Below are 27,139 nucleotides of genomic sequence, written 5' to 3'. Positions count from 1 at the left end.
AATATATAAATCTTGGGCCGGCCCTGTGGCTCACTTGGGAGAGTGTGGTGCTAATAGTGCCGAGGCCGCAGGTTCAGATCCTATGTAGGGATGGCCGGTGTGCTCACTGGCTGAGTGTGGTGCAGATGACACCGTGCAGAGGGTTGCGATCCCCTTACTGGACACACACACACACACAGGACACACACACAGGACACACACACACACACACACACACACACACACACACACACACACACACACACACACACTATATATATATAAATCTTGCTTTGTTGGATATACAAGGTAGGAAGAAAAAAAATGAACATTTTTTTTCTTGGAATCCCCATATTGCTATTCATTCTCTTAATTTACCAAGCATTGAGAGGTGAATTATCAGAAAAACACTTCAGCGATATTTGCCTGCAGCTACTAAATTGGTAGTTTTGACTAAATTATTTGATCAATTCAACCTAAGTTCCTAAATTGACTAAGCATTTGACTGAAAGGATTCTTTGGGTGAAAATATACACTATTTCACAAGATGGTTGTGACATATTGTGTGAAAGTATAGATTAAGAGCATCCAACACATTTCTTTTAATCCAAGTAAATGTTCTTGAGACAGATATAAGAGCAAATGCCATCATGGTTACAAAACTGGTGTAAAATTTAGATGTTCAATCGCCATGTAGTAGGACGTTTCCAATTTTATTTTGTAAAGGTTAATTGTCAAAGTTTAAGTCCTATCAAGAAAAAATTTTAAAATGACTTAGAATATAGTATTTATTTTGTAAGCAATGTTTCTAGACAAAACAGCCCTACTATACTTTATTTCTAAAAAGCAAAAGCTGTTGGAGCCAGAAAGGTTTTTGAGATTGAATCCAAGCCCTTCTTGTTATGCATGAGGAAACTGGAGCCAAGCGAGAATATGGACAGCTCAGTTCTGTTTCAGTCTGTGTTTTGAAATGTGTGATTTACCATTTGAATTAAGATCTAAGCATGTCCGAGCTTGTCTTTGTATCAAATGACACAGAGGCACATATTTTATCCTCTGGTACCGTCATTCTGCATGCTGCTTCTCTTTTTCTGTTGAATCTGTGTATGGTCATATTTGCTGAGAAAACTAAGGAGGCATATTAGAAATCTGTACTAATGTAGATCAATTTTGTAAAATCAAATAAGATTGATTACCGTTCCTACTTAATTCAGAGCAAAGGAAGGGAATCTAATATTTCTATTTTTCCACACCTCGTTTGCTGTAATGAAAATAGCATTCTGCTTTGAATCATTTCCAATGAAATGATTTTCAATACTGTTGTCTTTGTGACGTTTTGACAATTAAAATGCATTTCTTAAGCCTACTGGAAATGCTGTAGTGCTTTTTCTTATTTTGATTTTTTTCCGGTGGCTGTGTCTGTGCTTGTTGCCTAGGAAACCACTATTGGGTTGAATTCTGTCTGCTTGGTTGTCAGATTGGCAGAGTTGTGGGTAAAGTTCTTGGCTTTAGAGTTGTGAAAGTGCTGCTTAAATATTAGAAATGTTTTATCAATATTAAAGTGCTTTATCTCCTCATTTAAAAAGCAGGCAAGCATTTATTTGGTTTTCTTAAAATACAAAATGGGGAATTATTATTTTTCTTGATTACTATTGGAATTGACTGTTTTGTATACAAATTTGCAATAGGATTTGAATTGTCACAGTGGATTAGTTCCAAATATAGCACTTTAATAAAAAAAAAAGCTTATGTAAATATTTGTTTACTTCTTTGGGGAGTCAAGGATATGTATTATGCTTCCCCAAATGTGCAAATGTATATGTCAAAATATTTCTTAGAAAAATTCAGTGAAATGGTAGAAAATGCAGATGATTTTGTCCTATATTTGATAAGCAGAAAAACTATTCTCCCCATGTAACTTTTTCAAATAAAAATTAGAAAGAAGTAGTGGAACTGCCTGAGATCTTTTCCTTTCTGAGAGATTAGGAGTTAATAAAACTTAGAGTATAAAATTAATGATTATTTTAGTTATACTTTTGTCTAGCTAAATTTAGTGTCCTATGGAACTGTTTAATACTTAAACACCAATCTTTCTGAAATTTTTTATGTAATACAGTAGCCACTAACTCCACGTAGGACTGTTCTTGGTCATACACTATACAGCGGACACAACAACAGCGTTTTCCTCCGTTATCCACATCTGCCGAGATGTAAACTATGGCTGACTTATTTGATACATTCACGCTAATGGAGCATCCATATTTTTCATCTGCCTTTTCGTAAATGTAGGCCGAGGCCTCTACTACAGATCCTACACCTACCTAGAAACCTGAAACATCGGCATTGTCCTGTTCTTCACAGTAATAGCCATAGCATTCATAGGCTATGTCCTGCCCTGAGGACAAATATCTTCCCGAGGAGCAACAGTAGTCACAAACCTCCTATCTGCCATCCCATACATTGGCACAAACCTGGTAGAATGAATTTGAGGCGGATTCTCAGTAGACAAAGCCACCTGCACATGCTTCTTGGCTCTGCACTTCGATTCTCCACTTGAAATGAGGCAAGGGTGACTGAAGATCTGAATTTAAATAGCCAGTGTGGCTGGTGACTACTATATGGGCCGGCACAGATAACAGCCTTGCTAGTCCAAAGCATCACCTGGGAGCTTGTTAGAAATGCAGAATGTCAGGCCTACCACCTGAGATCTGTATTTTTTACAAGATCCCTTAGGACTTTTATGCAGTGTTCTCTAGTTTAGTGCAAAGATTCCAATCTTGGCTGCCTAGGAAGCCATGAAAATCACCTCAAGAGCTTTAAAATCCCCTAAAGAGCTTGTAAAAATAACACCTGGGCCTCATCCTATGCCAAATTTTCTGTATTTGGTGGTGGAGGGTGGGGTGGCGTGCTGGAACCAGCATTTTATAAAATATTCCCAGATTATTTTAATGACTGATGAGGACTTAGAACCACTGATATCACTCAGAGTGTACATACAAGTGTGAAGTTGGGCTGAGGAGATCTAACGTACTGACCTGGGTTTTCTACCCTTTGTTAAGGTCAAATATAGAAGGGGTGCAGGTAAGAGAGAGCCCTTACTGAGTGTTTAGTATATTATCCTAAACTGACTGAATGTTTGACTGGAAAGATTCTTTTGGTGAAAATATAGCCTATTTCACAAGATTGTAGTGACATATTATGTGAAAGTGTGAATTAAGGGTATCTGACACATTTCTGTTAATCCAAATAAATGTTCGTGATGTAGAGATGGCATATAAGCATTCAGTTTTGTACACACACACATTCGATGAGCTTCCATCGCTTCAGTAGGTCACTTACTCATCACTCCTTGCCACAAATCTCCTAACAGTGCAATAAATTGTGATGAAGTTCAAAGCCTCCCTTGTTTGCCAGGTAATGGCAACTTGTTTCATTCTTAATTTTTTTTTTCATAACCTTTATTTTTGCCTGTGAAGAATGATTGCAAGGATTCAAGCATCAGCTGAGTTCATGGCTGAGGGGCAGTGACGTCCCTTCCAGCTCTGACTTGTGGTGTGAATGAGTTCAGCTAATGTGCGTTTATTGTACTCCTCCGTGCATGGCAGTGATGGTAAGAAAGGTGCAAATAAGTCAGAGCCGCCCCTTGTAAATTCTTGGTGTTCCAGGGTTCCACGCTTACTGGATAGCAGCATGTTTTCTATGGCCTGACTACTTAGCTTGGATTTTGTCTCTACCAGTTACTGATCTTTACCCCTGTAACACCAAGTTTTCTTTCCTATACAATGGGAATAATAACATAGCCTATTTTATTGCCTTGTTTTGAGAATTTGGTCAGTTAATGTGATACTGGGCCCAAGTCCTGCTGCCTGACACTCCAAAAAAAAAACCACCCCTGGCTTGCCAAAATCTTGTTACTAACCCAAAGCTGGCTGCCTGCAAATAAAAAAAAACAACTCAGAGGTCAAATGTTGGTGAAAATGGAAGTCAGCTTTTATTCAGTAATACCAGTGACCTGAGGAGAGACGTTAGGCTGACTCATCTCTCCAGTAAACGTGAGGGAGAATGGCCAGGCTAAAACATCTGAAAGATTCAGGTTTACTGAAGGGTTTTTAAAGAGGAGATTGAGGGAATGGAAGGTGGGAAATGAAAAGCAGGAGGGAAGTTGATGTGAGCTGTGAGGGCTCCATACAAGGAACTGAGAATAAGGTATCGCCAAGGCTCTGTCTGGTTTCTGCTCCCATTCTTGGTGTTGTCTTAGGGTCATGCTGGAGGGGTGGAATCAGAATACCTTTATTGATGTCTTCCTTGGTTTCCCAGGGTCTGGACTGTATGTGTCTCGTTGCAATTCTACAACTCCAGGCTGATTGGAAAACAACTTTACATTTATATAAATAATGTCATCCTGCTGCATAGCCAAGGTTCAAAATATCAAATACCCATGGAAAAAGAGGAAACTCAGAGAAATACATGCTAAAAAAAAAACCCCCAAAACTGTCCTTTTAAAATCTTTTAGAACCCATGTGGTTTAGATCCCAACATGGCTTCAGTCCTGCTCACTCCAACAAACGCATTAAGATTCTTAGCACAAACATGACCCAAAGTAAATGCTCAATGAATGTTAGTGATTACAGACTTAATTGGAGTATTATAAGTGATCAGGACATATTTACTTTTACATTACTCTTTCCTTAAGGAGAAGAATGAATGGATTAGATTAGCTATGAAAGATCTCTGCACTTTGAAGGTAATATAAACAGACATGCATCCATATGTTTCAGAACCATGAAGTCTTATTACCGCCTTGGAGCAGCCAGTTGGTGCCAAATGGCTTTATTAATAGCCAGTATGTACAAGGCTCTGTGGTAAGGAATTAATTTGAAATTGGAACACTCAAATCAAAGAAATGGATAATCAGCTCTTTGAATGCTTTTGAAGACCGTCTCTCACACTCTTCCTGTAAAAAATAGCATTTCTTCAACTTCCAGCAGCCCCTGATCCTTTACTTCATTTTTGTTCATTGCACTGATTACTTCATGGCATAGTCTATACTTATTTGTTTATTCGTTCTCCTCCTCTTCTCACCAGAATGTAAAATCCTTGAAGGACTGTTCACTGCTAGCAACTAGGAGAGTGCCTAGCACATAGTAGGTACCCAATTGATATTTGTCTTGAACGAATGACTTTTTTATACCTTCTTATAAGGCTGTTATATACTATGTAGATTTATGTTCTACATAGTACTATGAAGATTCATGTTCAAGATAAGAGATCTGTGACTAAAAGGAAGTGTAGGGACTCGAGTGGACGTTTAACACTTGAGAGTTAAGAAGCTTGCCATTATGCGTAGTCAGTGACAGTTAACATGCTAGTGAAATAATTATAAAACCAAGTAAAGTAGAGGAGCATCAAATGTACATCCTTAAATGACAGAAAATTGGCTAATGAAATTGGTGAATTGCTAGTCCCCAGGTAAGGACAAAATATTACACTTTTGTATAGTGTTATGGAATAAAGATTATACTAATAAAGGAGTGGGAAAATAATGCTTATCAAAAGTTAACTCGACAATTACTGAAGTACTCAAATCCTTAATAAAATAATAAAAGAAAAATGTCAAAGGAGAGGGCATTGAGCATTTAGAGAACATCGTCAGTGCAATCAATAGTCAACATCAATTTTTGAAAGACAAATTACTTGTCAGATGAAGTTGATAATTTAAAATTTAATTACGTAATTGTTGAACTAAACTGGTAAAGTGTGAAAGTGTTATGAGGGATTTGATACAGATATACATATGAAATTATATGTGAGGAATTAATTTAGATTGGCTCTTACTCAAATATTCTCATAGGGGAGTCAACACTGCATGAAGGACAGCGGTACAAAGTTAATAGTGAAAAAAACAGGGTAAAACATGGTTGGGATTTCTGGCCAGGGAGTTTATCTCCAGGATTTGCAGCAGCAATTCTTTATCCTTTTCCTAGTAGAAAAACCATTTTTTGTCTCCTCTTGCCATCCAATATCTGTAATTGTTTCTTCTTAACTAAAGAGATTGCCCTTATGATACTTGAGACAATGTGAAAAGGATAGAGATAGGTGGAAATCACATTCATTCATCTCATTTATTTATGCAGCAATGCTTTAACATTTACTAAGTGCCTTTGCCAGGCTGGAAACTGAGGGTAAAGCTGGGGAGAAATGTAATGAGGGAGACAGATAAGAAAGAAACAGCTTCAATCAGTGAAATTAACATAGTCTTGATTTCACTGGTGCTGTAGGAACCTCCTGAACTTAGCGGGGGTGGGGATGGGGGTGGGGGGGTGGTTCCCTCCAGGCTGACCCTAGGTGAAGAGGGGGTGGAAAAGACAGTAAAGGAGAGAGGGCTGGAGGAGCCCATGGCCTTCTGGTAGCTTCAGTGTGTTCCAGTTGGATCTGAGCATAAGGGTTGAGAGATGTTTTTCAGATCCCAGAGGGCAAGTGTCAGGGCTTAAACTAATGGTACTGTCACCCAACCAGACCAAGAATTCTGAGTCATGACATCTGACATCTGATTTGTGGTTTACAAAAGGCATTACGGGTACTTCCTAGAGGATGAATTGAAGAGGGCCAAGACTTGAGGGATAGAGTAAATTGAGCTGAAAAATGAGGGCCCAGGCCCTCATCATGAAGTCCAAAGTTTTGATCACAGCTGAAATTTTTTTTTGGCATGACATAGTTCTGCTGCTCAGAGTCGCAAAGGGTGGTGCTCAGCCCAACAGTACTGATGTCACTGGGACACCGAAATGTAGAATTTCAGGTCCTACCCTCCCAAGACCTACTGAATCACTTTAATGAGTTCGCTAGGCGGTTTGTGTGTGCATTAAAATTTGGAGGCTTCAACTTATCCCTCGCTTCATCATTCTCAGTCACATGTTTAACTCTACAATATAGCCCTACTGAATTTCTTGACATTTCTTTAATGCTCTTGGATTTCAGTGCCTGGTCTTCGCCGCTGCAGTTTTCTCTGCTTGCGTTTTCTTTTCTTTCCTCCCCATCCTACTGGCCCAAACGCCAATATCATCACCCTGAAACAAAACCAAAAACAGACAGACATGAACACTTCATCTTTTTGATGTCTTATTTATTCATGTCTTCACTGGGTCAGCACGTTTGTTAAGGGCCTCCGCTCTGGGGATATGGCAGTGAAAAGCACAGTGTTGTTCTCTAGGAGCTGTGTGCCCATGGGGAGGCAGATCCGAAGACTTATGATGACAGTGTAGCAAACACGATGATAGGAACAGGCAGATGTAAAGGAAGCTTACGTAGAAGTGGTCAGAGGCTTTCTAAGAGAGGTGGCACAAAAGAGAGTGAGAAAGGATAATAGGTAAAATGTAATGCCCCTTCTTTCTTGATGTCTTTACTAGTGCTCTTAAAGAACGTGCCCTCTTAGGTGCTCCTGCAGTGCTCCGTACTTCTGAACTACCATGCTTATGCAGTAAAGGACTAGCTCATCTCTCTGCCTTTTCCATTGTACTGAAAACTCTGCGAGGGAAGAAATCAGGTCTACCTTGTATACTATGAAATCCCTGGGGATATGGGGCTCAAAAATATGGGTCAATAAAAGGAGGGAGGTTTATGGTGCTCTTAGTAAATAACTGTTAGTTGAGTAGTGAGGAGGAAGCTAGATAATAATGGGTTAATGAATAAAAGAGTGATGAAGCAGCCAACTCCTCTGTCTAAAAGATTGCTATGAAGAAAAAAAAGCAAAGGAACAGTTCTGGAGAGGAACCTGGCAAAGGTGGTGACGGTCGTTCTCTTTACAAGACTTATAAGCGTAATTTATTCATTCAGAAAATATTTATTGAGGAAAGTGAAGGTACAGTTGATTTCACTTTGTGAGTTCCATATTCGGGATTTCACCTACTTGCTAAAATTTATTTGTAACTCCAAAATCAATACTCGGAGTGCTTTTTTGGTCACTCATGGACATGTGTAGAATGACAGACAATTTGGGTCACCTGATGTGCATGAACAAGGTGACACTCTGCCCTCTAGCTCCAGTTCGTGTATTGTCAGCAAGTGTCCTTTCTGTGCTCTATTTAATGCCACGTTTTTGTGTTTTTTGTTGGTGATTTTGCTGTTAAAATGGCCCCCAAGCATAAAACTGAAATGTTGTCTAATGCTCCTATGCACAGTCTGTGATGTGCCTACAGAGAAAATTACACGTGTCAGGTAAGCTTCATTCAGGTACATAGTAGGTATCGTCGTGTTGACCATTAAGTTTAAAGTTAGTAAATCTACAATATGTATTAAATAAGGTGTCATTAAACAGAAGCACACATAAAACAAGATTGTGTATTGAGTGGTTGACGACAGTGTTGTGATCAGAGGCTCTTCCTAAGCCTAGAGTTCCCCTAAGGGCTGTGGTTCGGTATTTGCTAATTCAGTGTTTGCAGAGACTTCATAGAACATAACCACCGTGCTTAATGAAAATCAACTGTATTTCCTCTTCCAGGTACTGTTCCAGGCCCTGAGGATGAAACAGTGAGGAAGACAGACACAGTCCCACCCTTGGGGATCTTACACTCTAGTTAGGGCTATTGACCATATGAAATAGACAAATAGCATGTACTCAACACACATCTCTGAAGAAAAATGACATTATCAGTAATGATAACATAGATGCCTCTGCCCTTTTCTGTTCTTTCCTGTCTCCAAAAGTTTTGCTCACTTTTTAAAGGGAAATAGCTAACTCTTGCCTGTCACACGTTCCTAAGCCCCTGCTCTAGCTCTTTTCCTTTCCTTTCTCTCCCATCGTTTCTTTCCAGCTTGCATTCTCATGGCCTCAGCCTCTTTCCCCTCATTGTTCATTAAGGTATTTTTCTGAAAGTACACAAATAAATTAGAAAAATATTTTCATATTAATCTCCCAAAAACAGTCTAGTAGCAGCTGTACACATGGTTTGTTCCACCCACCTGTGGTGGTTTTCACCGGGGCTGCTTGTTGTATTTATTACTCTTCTTACCGTCCCCGTCTTCCTTTCACTAACATAGGTTGTTTTTTTTTAACTGTTCAGAGCCAGTCATTGGGCAGGTGGTGGTCTGTTAGGATACTTGCTCCTTTCTGAATGGTTGGGGTGGGATTCATTTGGAATGATTTTTCCACAGTAAATGACTCTCAACCACTTGGCCCCCTATGTATTATTTTTTAAACTTTATGGAATACTAGAGTGGTGCGTAGGACATGCTCAACAAATGTTTGCTGGTTGAAATAGCCAGACTTTATGCTTACAAGAGCAAAACAAAAAAGGAACACTACAGTTAGATCAAAGTGCTGCTTTTCTTCTGTTCTTCCAGCTGGCCTGAGTACGCCCCGATGTGCCTGGCAGGTGCTCAGGATTCTGTCCTGACTCTGTCTTAGCAAAGGATTTGGGAACACTGAGTTCTTATGGATAGGATTCAGTAGCCAGTGCATGTTTTTATCAGCAGCTGGTCATTTTATGTAAGCATCTCAGGCCAGGCCCTGGCCTTTCCCCTAGGAGGCAGGAAGAGAAAAGTGAAAGGCTTTTCACCTCTTTTGCCTATTTCATTTATACCTTTCCCACTCTTTTCTACCCTTAGGATAAAAAGAAAGGAATCCCTGAATTGAATGTTTAGCAATTGGGAAGATTTTTTTTCTCCCTAATTGATGTATTTTAACCAACTTCACAGAATTTTGTTTCTACTGTGTGCGCTTGTGTGTGTGTGTGTGTGTGTGTGTGTGTGTGTGTGTGTGTAGGGAGGGTGGTTCATTACCAGTTACAATGAATAGAGTAAATACTTGTCCTCCAGCTGGATAACTGGCTGATGCTATCAGAAATAGAAACAAAGTGCAGTGGGAGAAAGAGGCAGGAATTTCACCTGCATCTTTGAGTTGGATAGCATCCTTTTGATTCCTCCACACCGGCTCTACCCTGCCCCATATGCTCGGAGGCCAGCCTCTCACACTGCATTCGTGGTCCAGGCTCTGTGCTCTTTGGCTAGTGCCTGGGTTAGGCCAGGGGAGGCACCATCAGGGCACTGACGGAGAGTGGGAAGAGAGGTAGGCAGGCCCTGCACCTGGCTGTGTCGTTTGTGGGTAGCTGTGTCCTTTCAGTGAAAGCCACAGCTTCCCTTGGCTTTTGTGAGCTGAGGGTACTTTGTCCCTTATTGCCTTCCCCCAGTCCTGCTGTGTATTTGTAAACAGTCCTTCCATTAAAATTTCCTCAATTATCCCTTTCTGAGTCAGCCAACTGTTTGCTGCTGGGACACTAATACTAGATCTGATGGATTTGAGGAGGACCTGTAGGGCACAGGACACTGCGTGAAGTGGGTGGGAATGAGGCCAGGGGCTCCTGAGGACATGAGTTGTCAGTGTTGGGAAACCACAGTTGGTTCACCTGAAGCATGTGGAGGGAGCTCTCATGTGGACAACTGTAGGCGCCAGCGATGGTATAGGAGTGGAATGTTGGGTCATAAGTTTCAGAATGAGAAACTTAATGCTACAAATTTAATATGCCTGAGAAATATTTTTGGTTTTCCTGTGGAAACATTAATATGACATTAGAAAATTGCATATACTTTTTCCCCCTTGAGTTTCTTTTTCATCCTTATATGTGCCTAAGATTCAATGGAAACATTGAAAACATCTTGTCATCTGTATATATGTGTTTTAAACTTCCCAAGAAATCACCTGTTCTCTCAAGTGGCGTGTAGGCGTCTTGTAGATTTGATATGTCTTCGCTCTTTCTGGACAATGGTGTGATCAAATCCAAATTGCACAGGACAGGAAGTCCATTAACAAATGCTCCAGGTGTGGCTGGGTCATCCTGGAACAGTGTGACCTTTGACCCTGCCCTTGAACATTTACCTGGGCCCCATGCACTCATCTGTAAAATGTCTTATTTCAGTTGATCTGTAAGGCACCTTCCAACCATAGTATTCTATATTTATTGCTTGTACTTAAAAGATGGTTAATAACAGGGTGATAAAACTCATTTTTATATCCTTCTCTCTGAGTTATTCATTGTTTTTCAAAGCTTATTTCCTGCCCTGCCTTCCACAAATTTCTTCTCAGGATCTTACCTCAGTAAGTGGAATACTGATAAGTGCCTTTGTGAAAAGGGGCAACATGTATTGGAAGGTTGGCTTTGCAATCCCGATGACAGGGCTTTTATCCCTGTGGCATGTGTTAATAACTCAGTTCTTTCCATGGTGAGATGTGTCTTTAGGAAATGTATAATTGCTCTGAAGATCGGGGAGATGGTCTTCTTTTTGCGTGAAAAGTAATTATGCTGTTTGCATCATAAGTTCTAATAGAACACGTGTAACTGCATATGATTTTTAGATTTGATTAAATACCTTGACGGCTTATGCCTGTCTTCTTGGAAAAGGTTTATTCATTGCCTTGAGTGATTAAATAATTTTAAAACCACTTGAAGGCTGAAAGAAGAGAAGCATTGGGCAAGTTGATGAGGAATAGGGGGTGGGATATTTAACAGTTAAAAATGTATATATCTGTGCTTTATCTTATTCATTATTAGATTTACCATTTTTTCCACTTATTTAAAAGGTACCTTACCTAGAGAGACACATCAGTATTTACAGTGCATTAGTGCCACAGAGAATTTCAGATCTTGTGATGCGGGTTTATTGCTGTTTTTATCCACTCTTCAAAGCAACATACACATCAAACAGTCCCCACCATCGTCTGGGACCCAGTGACATTGCCCCAGTCCCTCTGTGCTTTATCCAGCAGCTTAATTATTGAAGATTCTTGTCTTTGAATTCTCTTTTTAATATTTCAGAGGATGTACTTTGAAAGTCTGTATATTAAATAAATCAGAAGATTGTGGGGTTAGGAAGTTATGTATTATCAAAATTTTTAATGCATCAATTTTCTTAAAACTGGAGATGAGGAATTGCAATAATAATGACCAAATTACCTTAAATGAGAAGCTTCTATTATTTCTAATCACAATAATGAACACTAATTACATCAGATTATTAGTACTGCTAAAATAGGCCATGGGTCCCAGAAACACACAACAAATCCTAGGCGAGAAGACTGTATTTTATTCTTCTGAGGCCAAGGCAAAATTGCGTTCTTTATGCAGTGTTATATTTTGTCAGGACAGTGAGAGGTGACAAACCTCTCAAGTGAATCAGGCAGCTGGGTTTCACGATTCATTTTGTTCGTAAGGTCAGAAGTTTATAGTCACCTCTTTCCTTAAAATCAGGTTAAACTCATCAAAAGACCTCATGCTATTTGTGGCTACTTCTCTTCCATCCCCACAGCTCCTGTGTATTATCCATCCTTCTGTGTTGCTTGTGATTCTTTACCCTGCTTAGATGTACCTGATAATGGCTGCTTATACTACTGTGAAGGGCTTTTATATTTTTGCTAATGTATTTTTCATAAATTGTTATAAGTTCTGTTAGGATGAGGTTTGGCGGTTGATCACTGGTGAGGGGTGTATGAACACATATGGAATCACACATTTTGAGCATCGAAGAGATATTCTAAACCTGTTAGTACAGTCTCTGCTTTTATAAATTAGAGTCTGAAGCATGGAGAGGTGAACCTGCACGCCAAGATCACAAGTCTAGGCCAGCAGTGCTTAGCGTGTGGTCTGTGAGTCCTTAAGAGTCACTGAGATTATTTCAGGGAGGCTCTGAGGGCAAAACTGTCTTCAGAGTATTATTAAAACATATTTTGTGGGCCGACCCCGTGACGCACTTGGGATAGTGCGGCGCTGGGAGCACAGCAGTGCTCCCGCCGCGGGTTTGGATTCTGTATAAGGATGGCCGGTGCGCTCGTGGTGCGGCCCGTCACAAAAAGACAAAAACAAACAATCAAACAAAAAAAACCATATTTTGTATTGTTCACTGTGCACTTATGGTGCCCAAGCCCTGAGGGATAAAATGAAGGCCAGTTGGCCCAAGTCAAGACAGTGGCACCAAATGTATTCTTCATCTCACATACTCCCAGTTTGTTTTTTTTAAGCCATTTTTATCTACTGTCCCTGATGAAGCAGCAAAAATGGTTACTTAAAACCTGAGCCTTGAGTATAAAAAATTTTTTTTTTTAACATTTTGAGTAACAAAATAGGAAATAGGCATAAAGTACTTCAACAGTGTGGTTGTCTTTCTCAAGACTTCTATGCTGTGGTTTGAGTTGCACACTGAGGTAGCTGTTTTTCATGAAACCCCATCTTTATTTGAAAGGACAGAAAAACTGTGGTTATTCATACTTGGGTGTCTGGGAGAGAGTTTTTAGAAAATGAATGGCTTGAGCCTGTTGCTACAAGGCAAACAACTGACAGTATTTGTTGACAAAGATAAAATTCAAACTTTCTAGTGAAAATTGAGTTTTGGAAAACTTACATCCCATTGTGAGCATGACAGTGCTCCCAGTATGTAAAGACTCTTCTGATGACATTGGTGGAGATTAACTTATGTGATTTTCTGATATGAAGAAGTGTATCAACATTTGGAAGATTGGCATAACTCAGTAACTAACATTTTACAAATGTCTAATGTTACAGAATTTTTCATGGGTAGAAAATCCATTGAAGGTTTCAGGCAGACAAGTAGATTTTAATGTAACAAAGAAAGAAAAGTTCACATCACTATTGCAGCTAACCTTTGAGAAACTACCATTTGTCAAGTTTTGGTGTGGTATCAAAGAAGAATCCACAGTGACCTGGAAAGGCTATTAAAATATTATTTCCTCTTCCAGCTACCTATTTGTGAACTTTTTTTCTTTACATACTTTGTCATATTTTTGCAGATTGAATACAAAAGATGATATAAGAATCCAGATGTCGTCTATTACGCAAAATATAAGACAGTGCTGTTCTTCCCACTAAATATCTTTTGTTTTGTGAAATAGCATTATCATAAAATTATGTTGTTTATATTAACATGTAGTGGGCTTATTATTATCACTATAAAATGAATTAATACATATTTTAAATGTTCTCATTTTCACTTCTAAAACAGTTCTGTCCCTAGCTATAACCTACATAAACAAAAGCTCTTTGAGGCCCTCCATTTTTAGAGTGTGAAAGGGTCCTGTGATCCATTGTAGAACCACTGATCTAGGCCTGTTTCTTTTGGGCATGCTTTACTATCTTCTACTACTATATTGTATATTGTACTTCCTTTATTTAACCCATAAGTTTTAGTTTTTTCTTCTCCTGTTACAATATTTCTGACATTTGGATGCCTGTTACATATAGTTAAATGTAATGATTCTTCCACTCCCCAGAATGAAATGATGGTAAGAGTTAAAATCGGTGTATGATTTCTTAGTGCATATAATTCTACTTTGAAAACAACGGAATTCTTCCCTTTTACAAAAGTGAGACAAACATTTATATCTGCAGGTAGCTAGAAATGGAATTTGTTTTCCAATACTATGCGGAAAAATAGAGCTGATTTTGTGATTTGTGTAGTGATTGAGCACTGGCTCAGGAACCCGAAGTCTTGGCTGGGAAATTGTTCAGTGATCTTGTGCTCCCCATGTCGTCTCCCTAAATCTCAGTTTATTCATCTGAAAAGTGAGTCACATGTTTTTTCTTATAATTTTTATGCACTTATGAAACTAAGAAGAAATTATGATCCAGTATAAATCCATATGGACGCTGTCGTCGTGAGAGTCCAGGTTGTCCTGCTGAATGCTGATCTTAGGCAGCAGGAACTAGCTGGTCACTGTGGTGGCAGGCGCTGGGCTTTTCATTTGGATCTGGTTGTGCTGCTTGTGTGCATGGTGATGACTCAGTCCTACAGCCCTTCACACCGTCGGAAAACCTTGAGTTCCACATCAGGATGATGTTGTTTGGCATTCCTTTGGTGAGAACACTGTTTACTTCTTTAATTGGATTTTTTTCTTTTCTCAGCAGCCTGGTAATCAAATCTAGGACACCTTCCTGAGTTTGCAGTTGATACAAATATAGACATGGGGCCTGAAATTGCGTGAGAGTACTCAGTTACCAAGTGGTGGAAGTGAAAGATCTAGACTATATTTATATTGATTTCTTTTATTAATATCGCTAAAATGAAAAAAAGTTTAATGTGTGAAGAACTCACGTGAAGGGCTGCATAATTGAACATCTCTTGGGCACTCTTCACCTTGTAGTTGATGGAAGTGCTGCCCTGTGCCATGCCCCGCCCTCCACCTGGAAGAGACAACCTACACAGTCCCCGCTGTCACCTACCTGGTCTCTATCTAGTCCCCTCTCTTTCTCCATATCCACATTTAGAGTTTCAGATATATAGAGGTAAATGCGAGTTGTTTTTGTCTGTTGCAGACCAGCAGATTAACCATGTTTATGTCTAGTCAGAAGATGATGGTCCTAATCAAAATCATGCATGCAATGTATTCTCCTGAGGGCATTTTAAAACACAAGTAAACTGTTTTATTGTGGTCAAGCAAATTCAATGAAATTATATAGTCCCTGAATTTATTTTGGGGTTGGATTATACTTTTGTGCGGTTATTTTATTATAGATAGTAGATACTGCTTTTGGTTCTTGCACGTGTACTATTTTTTAAAGGCCTTCTCTTGTGAGCTAATCGTGCTTCTTTTAGACAGAGTTGCTTAACAACTGAACAATTAACGACCCTATAATTGGAAAGCAACAGAACATACATCTAAGTAACAGTATTATAATTGTCCATAAGTCTTTGTCACCTCCACCCCATTTTGTTACTTTTCTGCTTGATGATTTTGGGAATAATTTTGTTTCCTCTTGGTTACTTTCCTTATAGTAAGAGCATTGTAATATTAACACATACAGATTCTTAGATGTATATTTTTGTGAAGTTCTGAGAGTAACTATATAGTTCTTATTCATGCTTATTTTTACTTTGTGTGTATGTGTGTGTGTGTGCAAATTATAGGTAACAAGGGCTGTCATAGATACTTACACAATCTTAAAAACCAGAAATTATTCTCTATAATTTTTATGTATGTTTTTCTCCCAGAAAATTAAGATAACTGCCAACAATATCAAATTAAATCTTGTTTGTACTTTTTTCCTGGTAATGTTGTTCTGCCTTTGTTATTGATATCAAATACTCATGATGCAAATAAATTTTAAATGCAATATTACTGTGATTCATATATTTCTGTTTTCTCTGATCATTTCTAATTTGCTTTAACATCTTGGAGACTATTGGATTGACAATGGTTTAAAGTCACCTTCAGTGGATATAAATAGCCTGTCTTTCCTTTAGCACCACTCCATTGACCAATGCATCAGTGTTTCAAAAATGTTGCTTATAGAGTAAGTGATGAGTTTACTGCTTGCTTCATGGTTAAAACTTTTATTAGGGGCGTTTTTTAAAAATTAAAATTAATATTTGACTTGCATCTTAGTTTTTGAAAACAGATTACTCAAAATTTAACCTAAATTTTGTGTTTTATGTTTATCATGTTTTTGATTGATTTTACTCGGTGAGTAGGACTCTTGGTTCTGATTCTAACTGTTGCAGACTCAGGTGCTTTTATTCTTCTCTCTGCTTTCTGTAGTTCTTTTTCTTCTCTGCCATAACAATCATCATAGCTACCAAGATGTTCTCAGTACTACTGTGTAAATGTTCACCTGAGTTTGTTATTGATTTTGCTGTAACAGTTGCAAACAAAAATCTTCTATGTGAATAGAGTTGCTAAAATACTGTTTCATGTAACTGTGTATGGGAGTTTATGACAAAAACTGTATTAAAATGTTATTTTCAAGGTTTTCTTCATCTTATACATAAGGAATATTTTTGTGCTCTACACTTTCTGATAATACTTTATTGAACAAAAGAAACATTTTATTTAACAAAATTCCTTAATAGACTAGCCAAATATCGTCCAGAGTCTATATTTTTAATGCAGTAGATATGATTAAAAATTGGATGAAATTTGTTTAGCTGCTCAGATTTGTTATTTATATTTTATAATATATATGCTAATTTATTTAGAAATACTGGGATAATAATAATAGTAATGGTTGTTATTATTATTCTGTGAGTGCACACTATGTGCTAGGCACTGTATTAAGTACTTTTTCTTATTTAGACGTCATAGTACCCTTATGAGAAGATAGTATTTTATTGTCATCAGAGTAGGAAGGGATTAGAGATAGAGGACCATTAGACAGCTTGCCCAGAGCCACACAAATAAGTGGTGAAACCCAAATACAAGCCCGGGCAGTCTCACTCCAGAACTGGACACCTACCCACATCTCTTACCACCAAATGTTTTAATAAAACTAGCGGAACTTGTATTTAGAATGATGACTCACTGTCCCATTTTTAAAAGTATTATTCTATAATCTTTGGGATTTAAGTATATTTATCCTAAGATCTGTTTTTCAGACATTATTATATTTTACTTATTTATTCTTCATTCATTCATTCATTGGGCAGCTGGCCAGGATGGGAATCTGAACTCTTGACCTTGGTGTTAAGTATCTTATTTTTAAACATAGTACTTTTTTGTATTTATAGATATGCCTCTTCATGTTCGACGAAGCAGTGACCCAGCTTTGATTGGCCTCTCAACATCTGTCAGTGATAATAATTTTTCCTCTGAAGAGCCTTCGAGAAAAAACCCCACACGCTGGTCAACAACGGCTGGCTTCCTCAAGCAGAACACTGCTGGTAGTCCTAAAACCTGTGACAGGAAGGTAACCACCTCTGCTTGTTCTTTGCAGTCCCTTCATCCCCTGTCTCTTGGTATCAGTGTTGAGTGTCCGCTGTTGGGTAGACCATTTAGTTCTCGGCCTTTTCACTTCAGCCCTCTGTGTGTGTATTATCAGTTTCACATCAGACTTCAGATAACCTCCTATTTTATATCATGTTTGAATGTTCTGATAAAATTCAGTACTATGCATGGTGTACATTTATGTATCCATTTTTGGAGGAGATAATATATTTATAAGATTAAAAATGAAAACTTTCAATGGGAAATGTTTACTATATAAAGTGCTTTTCCTACTTTGTTTCACAGCCACCCGCAATTCTCTTCACAGGCAGCCCCTATATTTGCTTTTTGTATGTTTTTACAGGGATATTTTGTACACATATAAGCAAATATTCATATTGGCTTACGAGGTACATTAAATAACTTATAGTGTTATGGACTTTTAAGGATGAAAGTGGACTTTATGATAATTTATTCTGACTACTCAATTGATCATGAGTCAGCGGTGTAGCCAATAAAAATTTCTCCCTTGACCTAATTTATTTCAGTCTTTGACCTAATTTTAGTCTAAATAAATAAACTTTAGTTGAGACTATGTAGTCTATTTTTTAAAAATTGGTTGTTAAGCTCTTTGTCATATATTCATACAGAACCCTTAACTTCCCCTCCTGTTATACTGCTAACTTTTTACCCAATGAGCTTTAATCTGTTTGTCATTTTGTAGAATGGATGCTCAGTAAACATCTGTGGAGTGAATTAACAAACTTTTAAAAATGCAGCCAATAATTTAGCACAGCATGTTTTGAGAAATGTTGAGATAATACTAATCACATATTAATATCAAAATGGATTAGCCTGATATTTGCTTGATTTATTCTTTGCATCTATGTAAAAAATGCCTGTTTTAAATATTTAACTTTGTTTTGCATTGCAACAAAATCTTCTTTGTACTAGTTCAAGTAACAAGTATACATAAATTTAAATTGAGAAGAATCTAGTATTTAAAAAAAGTGTATTTTAGTTTCTGATTTTTTGAAGTAGTAATTAAACTGTTAGGTGAGTAAGCCTAATTCCACTCCCCTAAAATATTTTGTTATTATAGATTTGATGGGGAACCACATTGTGTATTATTAAGATTAGCTTGAAATTTTAGAGGACTTTATCATGCAGTAGACTATCCAAAGAAGCAGAATTCAGTTTATGAATAGGCCTCATGACATTTAATTTTTCTTCAGAATAGACCTAATTTACATGGATATTCACAAGTGAATGAATAAGTCAAGTTGGCAGTTTAAAAAAATTCGTTTCAACTAGATTTTCTACTACTTGAAGGATACAAAGTCAGAAATCATTGAGGTAATCAATTCAGCATCTTGGGTGTGTAAGTTTTAGTTGCAGCAGACAGAACCTAAAACATAACACATATTTTAAACATAAAAGGACTTAGTACTTAGATTTTTTTTTTCTCCCACAAAATCATGGGACAGGCTTGCAGAGCAAGCCCTTGGCTGGGTCTGGAGAACTTTTACAAGTATGCAGTTAAAACACATCTGGCCTGCCCAGGGATCTGCTCCTTCTGCCACTGTGAGGAGTCCGGGGACCTGAGCTGTTCCTACCCAAGTCTGCCCTGCAGACACTAGCACTGTGTCTCACTTGTGTTCACCTTGCCTCGTGTCATCTGTGAAGCTGGAGCCTAAACCCAGAAATGCTGCCGATAACAAGAAAAGTACTTGTTTCACAACCACCATTAAAATCTCACACTGTTGAATGTGAATAGGCAGAATTCAATTTGTAAGCAGACTCTTGTCGGCAGGAGAGTCTGGGGTTGAGATGCTCATTGCCAGTTAACCATATCCACCTCACTGACTTTGTTTTAAATACCACGTAGCTATCATTGTAAAAAACTTGGGAAACTCATAGATTACAAGAAAATGAAATTGCCTGTAATTTCAAAACCCAGCAACAACTTGTGTTAAAATGGGCAGTGAATACACAGACACAAAAACACACAGAGTTGGAGTCTACATATTTATATCCTCATTATTTCTACATTTTCTCATAGGGATTTCCCCTGGTGTGAAATTTTTTTAGAAAATATTTTTAATGAATGCAGAATAAACATTATAAATATCAGTGTTGTGAGACATCCTTGAATATAATATTATTTGTATTAAAAAAATTGTTATATATTCAAACAGCTTTTTCCCTATTTAATGTAGCCAAATGCCCACACTTTCCTGTAGGAAAGGCCTTGATCTACATACATATATACCTCTATATAAAATCATATTCACATACAGCACACATAAAGGGTAATGTGTAATGAATTAGTCTCTTGAATTTTCTTTGGCTTTACTTTTCAAATGCTAGTTTACTCATCTTGCTGTCTGAACTTTATGCTATTTGTATTTTAGTCTGAGAGTTTTATGTATACACAAGGGTACCTCAAAAGTTTGTGGAAAAATGGAAATAAAAGATAATATAAATCTTTCCATAAACTTTTTGAGGATCCCTCATACATATATGTTTGATTAAATGCTATCCTACTTTTAGTTATAAAAAGACTTATCCTTTCAATTTTCAGTTAGGATGTTGGAGGAAAACATACTTGCTGATCAGGCACAAAGCAATGCATTTATTAATTTCCATTGAGTCTCTGAGAGCTTATCTATGCTGGGTGATTTCTTGTGTGATGCTTTAGGTTTTCTGTATAAAAACACAGAAATAAATGTTATGCCTTCATAGCCTTGTGATTCATTGATCTCTAATGGTTAAAATAAGTTGACATTCTTGAATAACTCATTTACATTGTTATTTAAATGGCTTATATTCTTCAAAGTTAAATAAACAAAACAAATGTGTTTTAGAATCATCTTACCAATCATTTAAAATCTCTTGTTTCTGAGCAGGAAAGTTCCATTCCGATATTTTAGGACACTACCATGTCAAATTCCCTCCTGTGTTTTAACACCACAGATGAGAGGTGAAATCTTCCTAATTGAAATAGTGACAATCTCTCATCCCACTACTAAACTTTGAGGGCAGTGTAGACGGACTTGGTGCTATGCCAGCAAAAAGCTTGGAGAGGCCAAGGGTTCTGTGGGCTTCAGGAGTTTAAAAAATTCTTCATACTTTTATTTGGCTGTGAGACACAGAGGGGAGGGGAGTCTTGGCTTTTTTCCAAGTTCTTTGGGGTATTTACTCATCCCTGTTTCCAGCATTTCAAGGCTGAATGCCGTTTCCAACTGTTTTTAGAGAACATTTTGCTCACACTTTGTGTGGAAGGTATCTCGCTAGAAGCTGTATTTTCATTTGAGATTTTCTGTCTGGTTAATTTTTCATCCTAGGAAAGAGTATTTCAGTCAGTCTGAATACTTAAATCATTTTACCACCTCTTTGGTCATCCTTATTAAGTCAGTGTCGCTGTGAATAGAGGCCAACTAGTCTGTGGAGAGTGTTTGATTCATCCCATCAAGAAAGACGTAATGAGGCACTTAGCAGAATCAGCCTACCATGAAGTTCCAAGGGTAAAGACTGTGTCCTGTTTCACTGTGCAGTTGTTACAGCCATCGTTCCTTCCCCCTAAATAATGAGAGGTGTTGCTCTTCTAAATTATAACCCACCCCCCACATTAGCATACATAGATTTAGTGTAAAAACCGTGTGTCGACAAATTTCCAAGAGAAATTCTTACCTGATTAGGGAAAGGATAAGAAAGTAATAAGGGAACATATTGCGTTGGCATCATTAGTTTTTTTTTTTTTTTTTTTTTTCGTCCTTAAAGAGAGACCTTGGAATGTTTCTTACCCCTTGGGTTTATTATTTGTTTGATTTAGTTGCTTGACATGTTTGGTATCTTTCTAGTACCCCTGCTATATGCAGCCTCCTGAAAGAGATGCTTTCTTAATTATGCCATTGTCATCTCTTTCTTTTCTATTAGAAATATGAGATCGTTCTTTTAAGTTTAGAAAATTTCTTTTATAATCATTTTTCGTAGTGCATTTTAAGGTTCCCCAAACAGTTTTTTTCTGATACTACTACTACGTGCTCTTTGCATTTATAAAGTAATGAAAGGTATAAAGAAGCAGGTAAGTAATTTGAAATCTTGAAGGTGACTAGTATTGACATTTTGGTATATTAACTTCAGGACTTCTGTGGAGCACTGCTCTATGCAGATCTTGGATCTCCTTATTACCAGTGGGGAATTATCCAACAAGTATAGTTTAATTGCCTGCAATTAAAAGAATTTCTGTTGTATCAAGAGAATTTTCCTATGTCTCATAAATATTGATAGCTTACATAATATTCTATCATGTACTGATTTTTTTTTAATAGTTGGTGTTCATTAACTTTATTTGGTGGTTTTTCTCTTGACATTTATATTTTTGCCAATTTTGTTTGCTCTTATAAGCAGTCTTTAGAAGTACCCTTCAGAGAATATCTTTTTATATCAATTTGTGTTGACATCTCTGATTATTTTCTTAGACTAGAATCCTCAGGTAGACTTATTTGATCAAGAAGATGAACATTTTTAAAGCCAATTGTTTTACATATAAATTCATGAATATTAAAGTATACTTGTTCTAGAGGGGGAGGGGGAGGGGGAGGGGGAAGTGAAGAAAACAAAGACGCGTCTCGTACTATTCCTGAGTTCCCAAAATTACTGTCTTACTATATAGCTGAATGGTTCTATCTGAGTGTCTTCATGATTACCTGTGGACTTTTAAGAGATGAAACACAGACATTCACTTGCACCAACAGATTTTCTCTGCCAGGAAATTTGTGTGTGTTTCTTTAAACCTCCTCTGTTAATTCCAGGGCTCTTTTTTTTTTTGAGACCATCAGGTCTAGATGAAAAGAGAAAGTGTGCTTGCCTGTTAAGACAGGGCACATAGGACTATCTGTGGTTATTTTGAGATATCTTCTTTTAGGCTAATTTTTTCTATCACAGTGGAATAGAATCTGGAACATTTCCTGTATTTGGTTTTGTGGTATTTCACTTTTCTTTATACTTTCGAAAATCAATTAAAATTAATTCATTTTTACTTTTTGAAAATATTACAACTCACTGAAATATCAGGTACTTCCTATCAATGAAATCTAGAATTGGAATTTTTTTTAGGTAGAAGCTATGATTAAAACACGGTTTCTGTCTACTGTTCCTTTGTGGGCCCTCCCTTTCCCACCCTACCCCCCACCTTAGTTCAAAGTACATTTGAATATATAGTGTCAAGATGCCAAATTCCCAGTAACATGTGTGAGGTCCCCATTGCTAATTTAGACACATGACACCTCCAGAAAATGCCTACTGTCCATTTTATTGAGAGTGAGAAAATATTTGCAGTTGATACGCAGATGGTGTATTAACAATTAACATTGAATCCTACTCCAACCTAGTCTAAAATAACTTCTTGCTTGTTTGCTTATTTATTATAAAGTGATATTCTACATTTACCTGTTTCTCTGCTTCCTCACTCCTTTCAAAACCCTTTGGTTCCTACTCTCCGTTTTTCCATATTTATTCTTTCTCATGTATAAAGCCAGTTGTCATATTGGTAAATTTGAAAATAATATTTTATTTTTAAACTAGTATAGTTAACCAGTTAACTATAAGAAAATGTTGTCTATTTTTTGGTTATTTGTGAGCCAAGCATAGCTGCTGGCATTATAGTAACCATCCAAAATCTCCAAGGACGAGCTGAGAGAGTTCTTTAAAACCACGTTTCCTCTCTGACCAACCTACAGCTGTGGTTAATTTTCTGCGGCACTAGCTTCAAGAGAGATCCAGCTGAGAACTAGATCTTAGACTGTTCTGCTGCAGCTTTTCTATTTTCTGTTAAAGGTCTCTAAAACTATAAATTTCACCCTTCTATTTTGCATATTAAAAGATCTTAATTTGAATGCAGTTCATTTTTGGACTTCCCGTCATGTTTGTTACAATCATTTCTACAGTAGCCTGACTTCAAGTGCCAAACTCACCTAGTCTGAGTTGTTAGTAACCTAGTCTCATCTATTTCTGTGCCACGTTTAGGAATATAATCTGCCTTCATATGCTTCAAATATTGTAATTTGTGTTTGGAGTTTTAGAATCCTAAGGTGATATTGAGAACATTTTTGAGCAGGGATGTGATATTTTTAGAGTTCACAAACCACTCCAGGAATATAAATCCAAATAAGGCCAGAATCCTTGAGCACCCTCAAAGTTACATATAGTACAGTGGGAAATGAATATGTTACATGTATTTTTCTTGATGTTGGGGAGAAGACCAAGCTATAGCATTGATTAAATTATATTGAGCAAAAAATTCACAAAGTCTTTATACTCATAAAAATAATTTGGCCTTGTTTTACCTTTTAAAGTTGATTTCTATTTTTACTTTATGATAATTTGGCTTATAAACTATACATTTTGAGTCATGAAGTTAGATCTAGTCACTTCAAGCCCTGCATTAACAAGAAAAGTATCAGATGGATTTGTTTGCTAGCTGCTCCAGCTTTGAGCATCCTTGGTTTAATTTGTGTGGATTCCTAGTGCCATATGTTCTGGGCTGCCTTTGGAAAAATGTCTTCCACTCAATGTTAGAATGTGTTCTAGTCAAGGGATAGAAATGGCTTCCATCTATCTTATCTTTAAGGCATACCTGTTTTCCAGGTTTTCAATATTTTTACTCTTGATCTTAGCCAAAAGGCCAAGAAGTAATCAAGTTTCAATATTTTTATGTAATGGTAGCCGCATTGTTTTGAGTACTTGCTTTTACTAGGTACTATGCTATGCTTGGTGTGCTATATGTTATATCTCATTTAATCATCCTCTGAAGTATAAATACTGTCACCATTCCCATTGATGAATAGGTAGAGCCTTAGAGAGTTTAAATAACTTACCTAGTAGTTAAACCAGCTTTTAAATCATAAAGTTGTAATATGAACCCAGATTGTCCACTTTTAAATTCTGTGCTGTTAACAAGTGTGCCACTTTGCAACACACTTATAGATTATGCATATGGCCAAATGTCCATTTCTTTGAATATTTTAAACTGTAAGATATTTTGTAATCACCTTATCATATGAGGGCACCTCAAAAACTTTATGGAAAAATAGAATTGAAAGACTATATGATTCTTCCATGGTTCTGAGGTATCCTTATATTTATCTCCTCTAAAACTTTCTGGTGAGCAACTTTAAAATATGAATATAAGAGTAATATTCATTTAGTTGTTATTATTACAACTGGCATAATTTCTATAAACCTCACCACGTCTATGTATGTACATTTCAGTCTCAAGTAAAAATATTCTAGCTTTATTAACATCACTACTAATAACTGTTATTTATTTCTTTTCCTTCCTAGTTTTGTTTGTCTGTTTTCTCTAATCCTTGTGATTCATATTGCTATTGTTGTTCTTGTGATTGAGAAATGGTATACTAGCCCCTCTTCTTGATGTCCTATGCACATTGCTCAGAACAGTTTAATAACAACAAAGTAAATAATGATACAATTGGATTATAATCCAAGGACTAATGTGAATGTCCACGAGTCCATATTGATATTAGTAGATCACTGAATAAAAAGCAAGTGTATGTGAAGGGACAAATTTCCTTACAGAAGAATTCCAGATAATATGTGCACTACTTCTCCCTCCAGAAGGTGAAGCTTAAATCCCTTCCTCTTAAGGTTTGGCTGTACTTAGGATGTAAAGTGAAAAATGCTCACCTTATAGTGGAGAAACATGGTAGACTCACCTTAACCGTATGATCAAGGTTAATACAACAGTGATAGGTAATGATGAAATCGTGTACCCATGATATAATGGGATGAGACTGGCACTTCACCTCAGTATTCCCCCCGCCCCCCCCCAAATTCATAACTCCTGTTTAATCGTGAGGAATCAGCTGGCAAGCCAAAACTGAGGGACATTCTACAAAATAACTCACTAGTATTCTTCAAGAGTATCATGGAAAACAAGGAAAGACTGAAAAACTGTCCCAGATCAGAGAAGACTAGGAGACATGATGTCTAAATGCAATTTGGGATCCACGATCAGGTCCCAGCACAGAACAAGGACATTGGTGAAAAAACTGGTGAAAGGGAAATAAAGTCAATAGTGTAGTTAGTATGATACCAATGTGAGTTGGTTAGTTGTGAGAAATAGGAATGTATGTGCTATGGTTAGGTAAGATGCTAACATTAGAGGGAGTTGGGCGAGAAGTGCACAAGAGCTCTCTGTACTATCTTTGCAACTTTTCTGTAAATCTAAATATTTTTCCAAAAAAGTTTTTTTTTAAACTTAGTTTTACAAGGTAGATTGTCTCATCTACAGTTCGTGCTGAGAATCAGCAATGGTAGTTAATGCACAGGTAATTCTCTGTGAGGCTTCTGACAGGCCTGATCATTCCCTGAGATGTGTGTTTTTTCTCTTTGGAAATGAGTTATATGAAGAGTTCTTCAACTGATTTTATTAATAACTGATTTGTGGTTGGCACTCTTCTCCATGGCAAGCCTGAATTTGGGAAAGGCTGAGTGGTTTTAAATGCGCTGTGTTCTCATGGCTGGGTACTACCACTTTTGTCTTTAGTTTTTGTTGGGACATCCTGATGCAACAGCTGTTTAGTTTCCACTTTAGTCAGATTGTTAAGTTTTTTGGTGGAGGCACTCAACAGGAATTACTCAAAAATTCCCTGAATCACATTTTCTAAAATTATAATTCTCAGTAATATTTTGGAGACAAAAATAGTTCTTGAATATTAATATCCTGCTCAGAGAACGTGCTTTTTCTGCTGGTGGAGTTGGAAAGAGGGACTTAATTCTTTAGAAGTTTGTGCCATCAATTTCTGAACACTAAATGCTTCCTGCGTGGAGGTATAATTCTCCAGAAAAGTCATTATTACTATATCAGAAGCAATATATATGATAAGATTATGATAGTGGAAATAAGCATTTTCTACATTTTCAAAAATGTCTCTGTGGAAATGGATTACTGAGGAGGCAGTTGTACAGTTAAGGGAAGAACTAAAGCTAAAGCAGAAATTTAAGGTAGACTGTACCTAGGGGCTTTCACAGAAATTATCTGATTTTTATGGTAATCCATCCACTCCATTGAAGTTTTGATTGTGGGCTGAAAAATGAAAGAAGAAATTGCTAATATTTTACATTGGTAGACTAGTTATAAATGATGCAAGTGTCTTGATTTTCAAACTTTAGTAATTTCTTTAACTTTATGTATATTTATACATATACATTCCTTTTTAATTTCAGGTGAAAATGTTTAGGTAGATAAATATAAAAGATTTATGAATTGCACTGAGGTAATTCATAAGACCATAGATATTTTGGAACTAGGCAACAACTAAGTATTTTACTTTCTCTCCTTCATCCTCTGTATCTCTTCCTTTCTTCTCTTGGTATTTTGTGAAGTGCTCTTGATGCAAAATGCTATTGTTACTTTTAGCTGTAGTATTGATGTATAAA

General features: G+C 37.1%; 1 protein-coding gene across 17 annotated transcripts in view; it reads left to right on the top strand.

The window, feature by feature from the left end:
- Nucleotides 1–27,139, top strand: part of PARD3 (par-3 family cell polarity regulator) — a 635,972-nt gene that overhangs the window by 272,662 nt on the left and 336,171 nt on the right. For all 17 annotated transcript variants that reach the window (XM_063101404.1, XM_063101401.1, XM_063101396.1 and 14 more), the window contains exon 4: nucleotides 17,479–17,657. In XM_063101404.1, coding sequence (XP_062957474.1) covers nucleotides 17,479–17,657 — 179 coding nt within the window. The remainder of the gene's footprint in view (nucleotides 1–17,478; nucleotides 17,658–27,139) is intronic.

This window comes from Cynocephalus volans, chromosome 6, assembly GCF_027409185.1.
Source record: "Cynocephalus volans isolate mCynVol1 chromosome 6, mCynVol1.pri, whole genome shotgun sequence".
Classification (NCBI taxonomy): domain Eukaryota; kingdom Metazoa; phylum Chordata; class Mammalia; order Dermoptera; family Cynocephalidae; genus Cynocephalus; species Cynocephalus volans.
The sequence above is the reverse complement of the archived record's forward strand: the minus strand, read 5'-3'. Positions and strand labels throughout refer to the sequence as shown.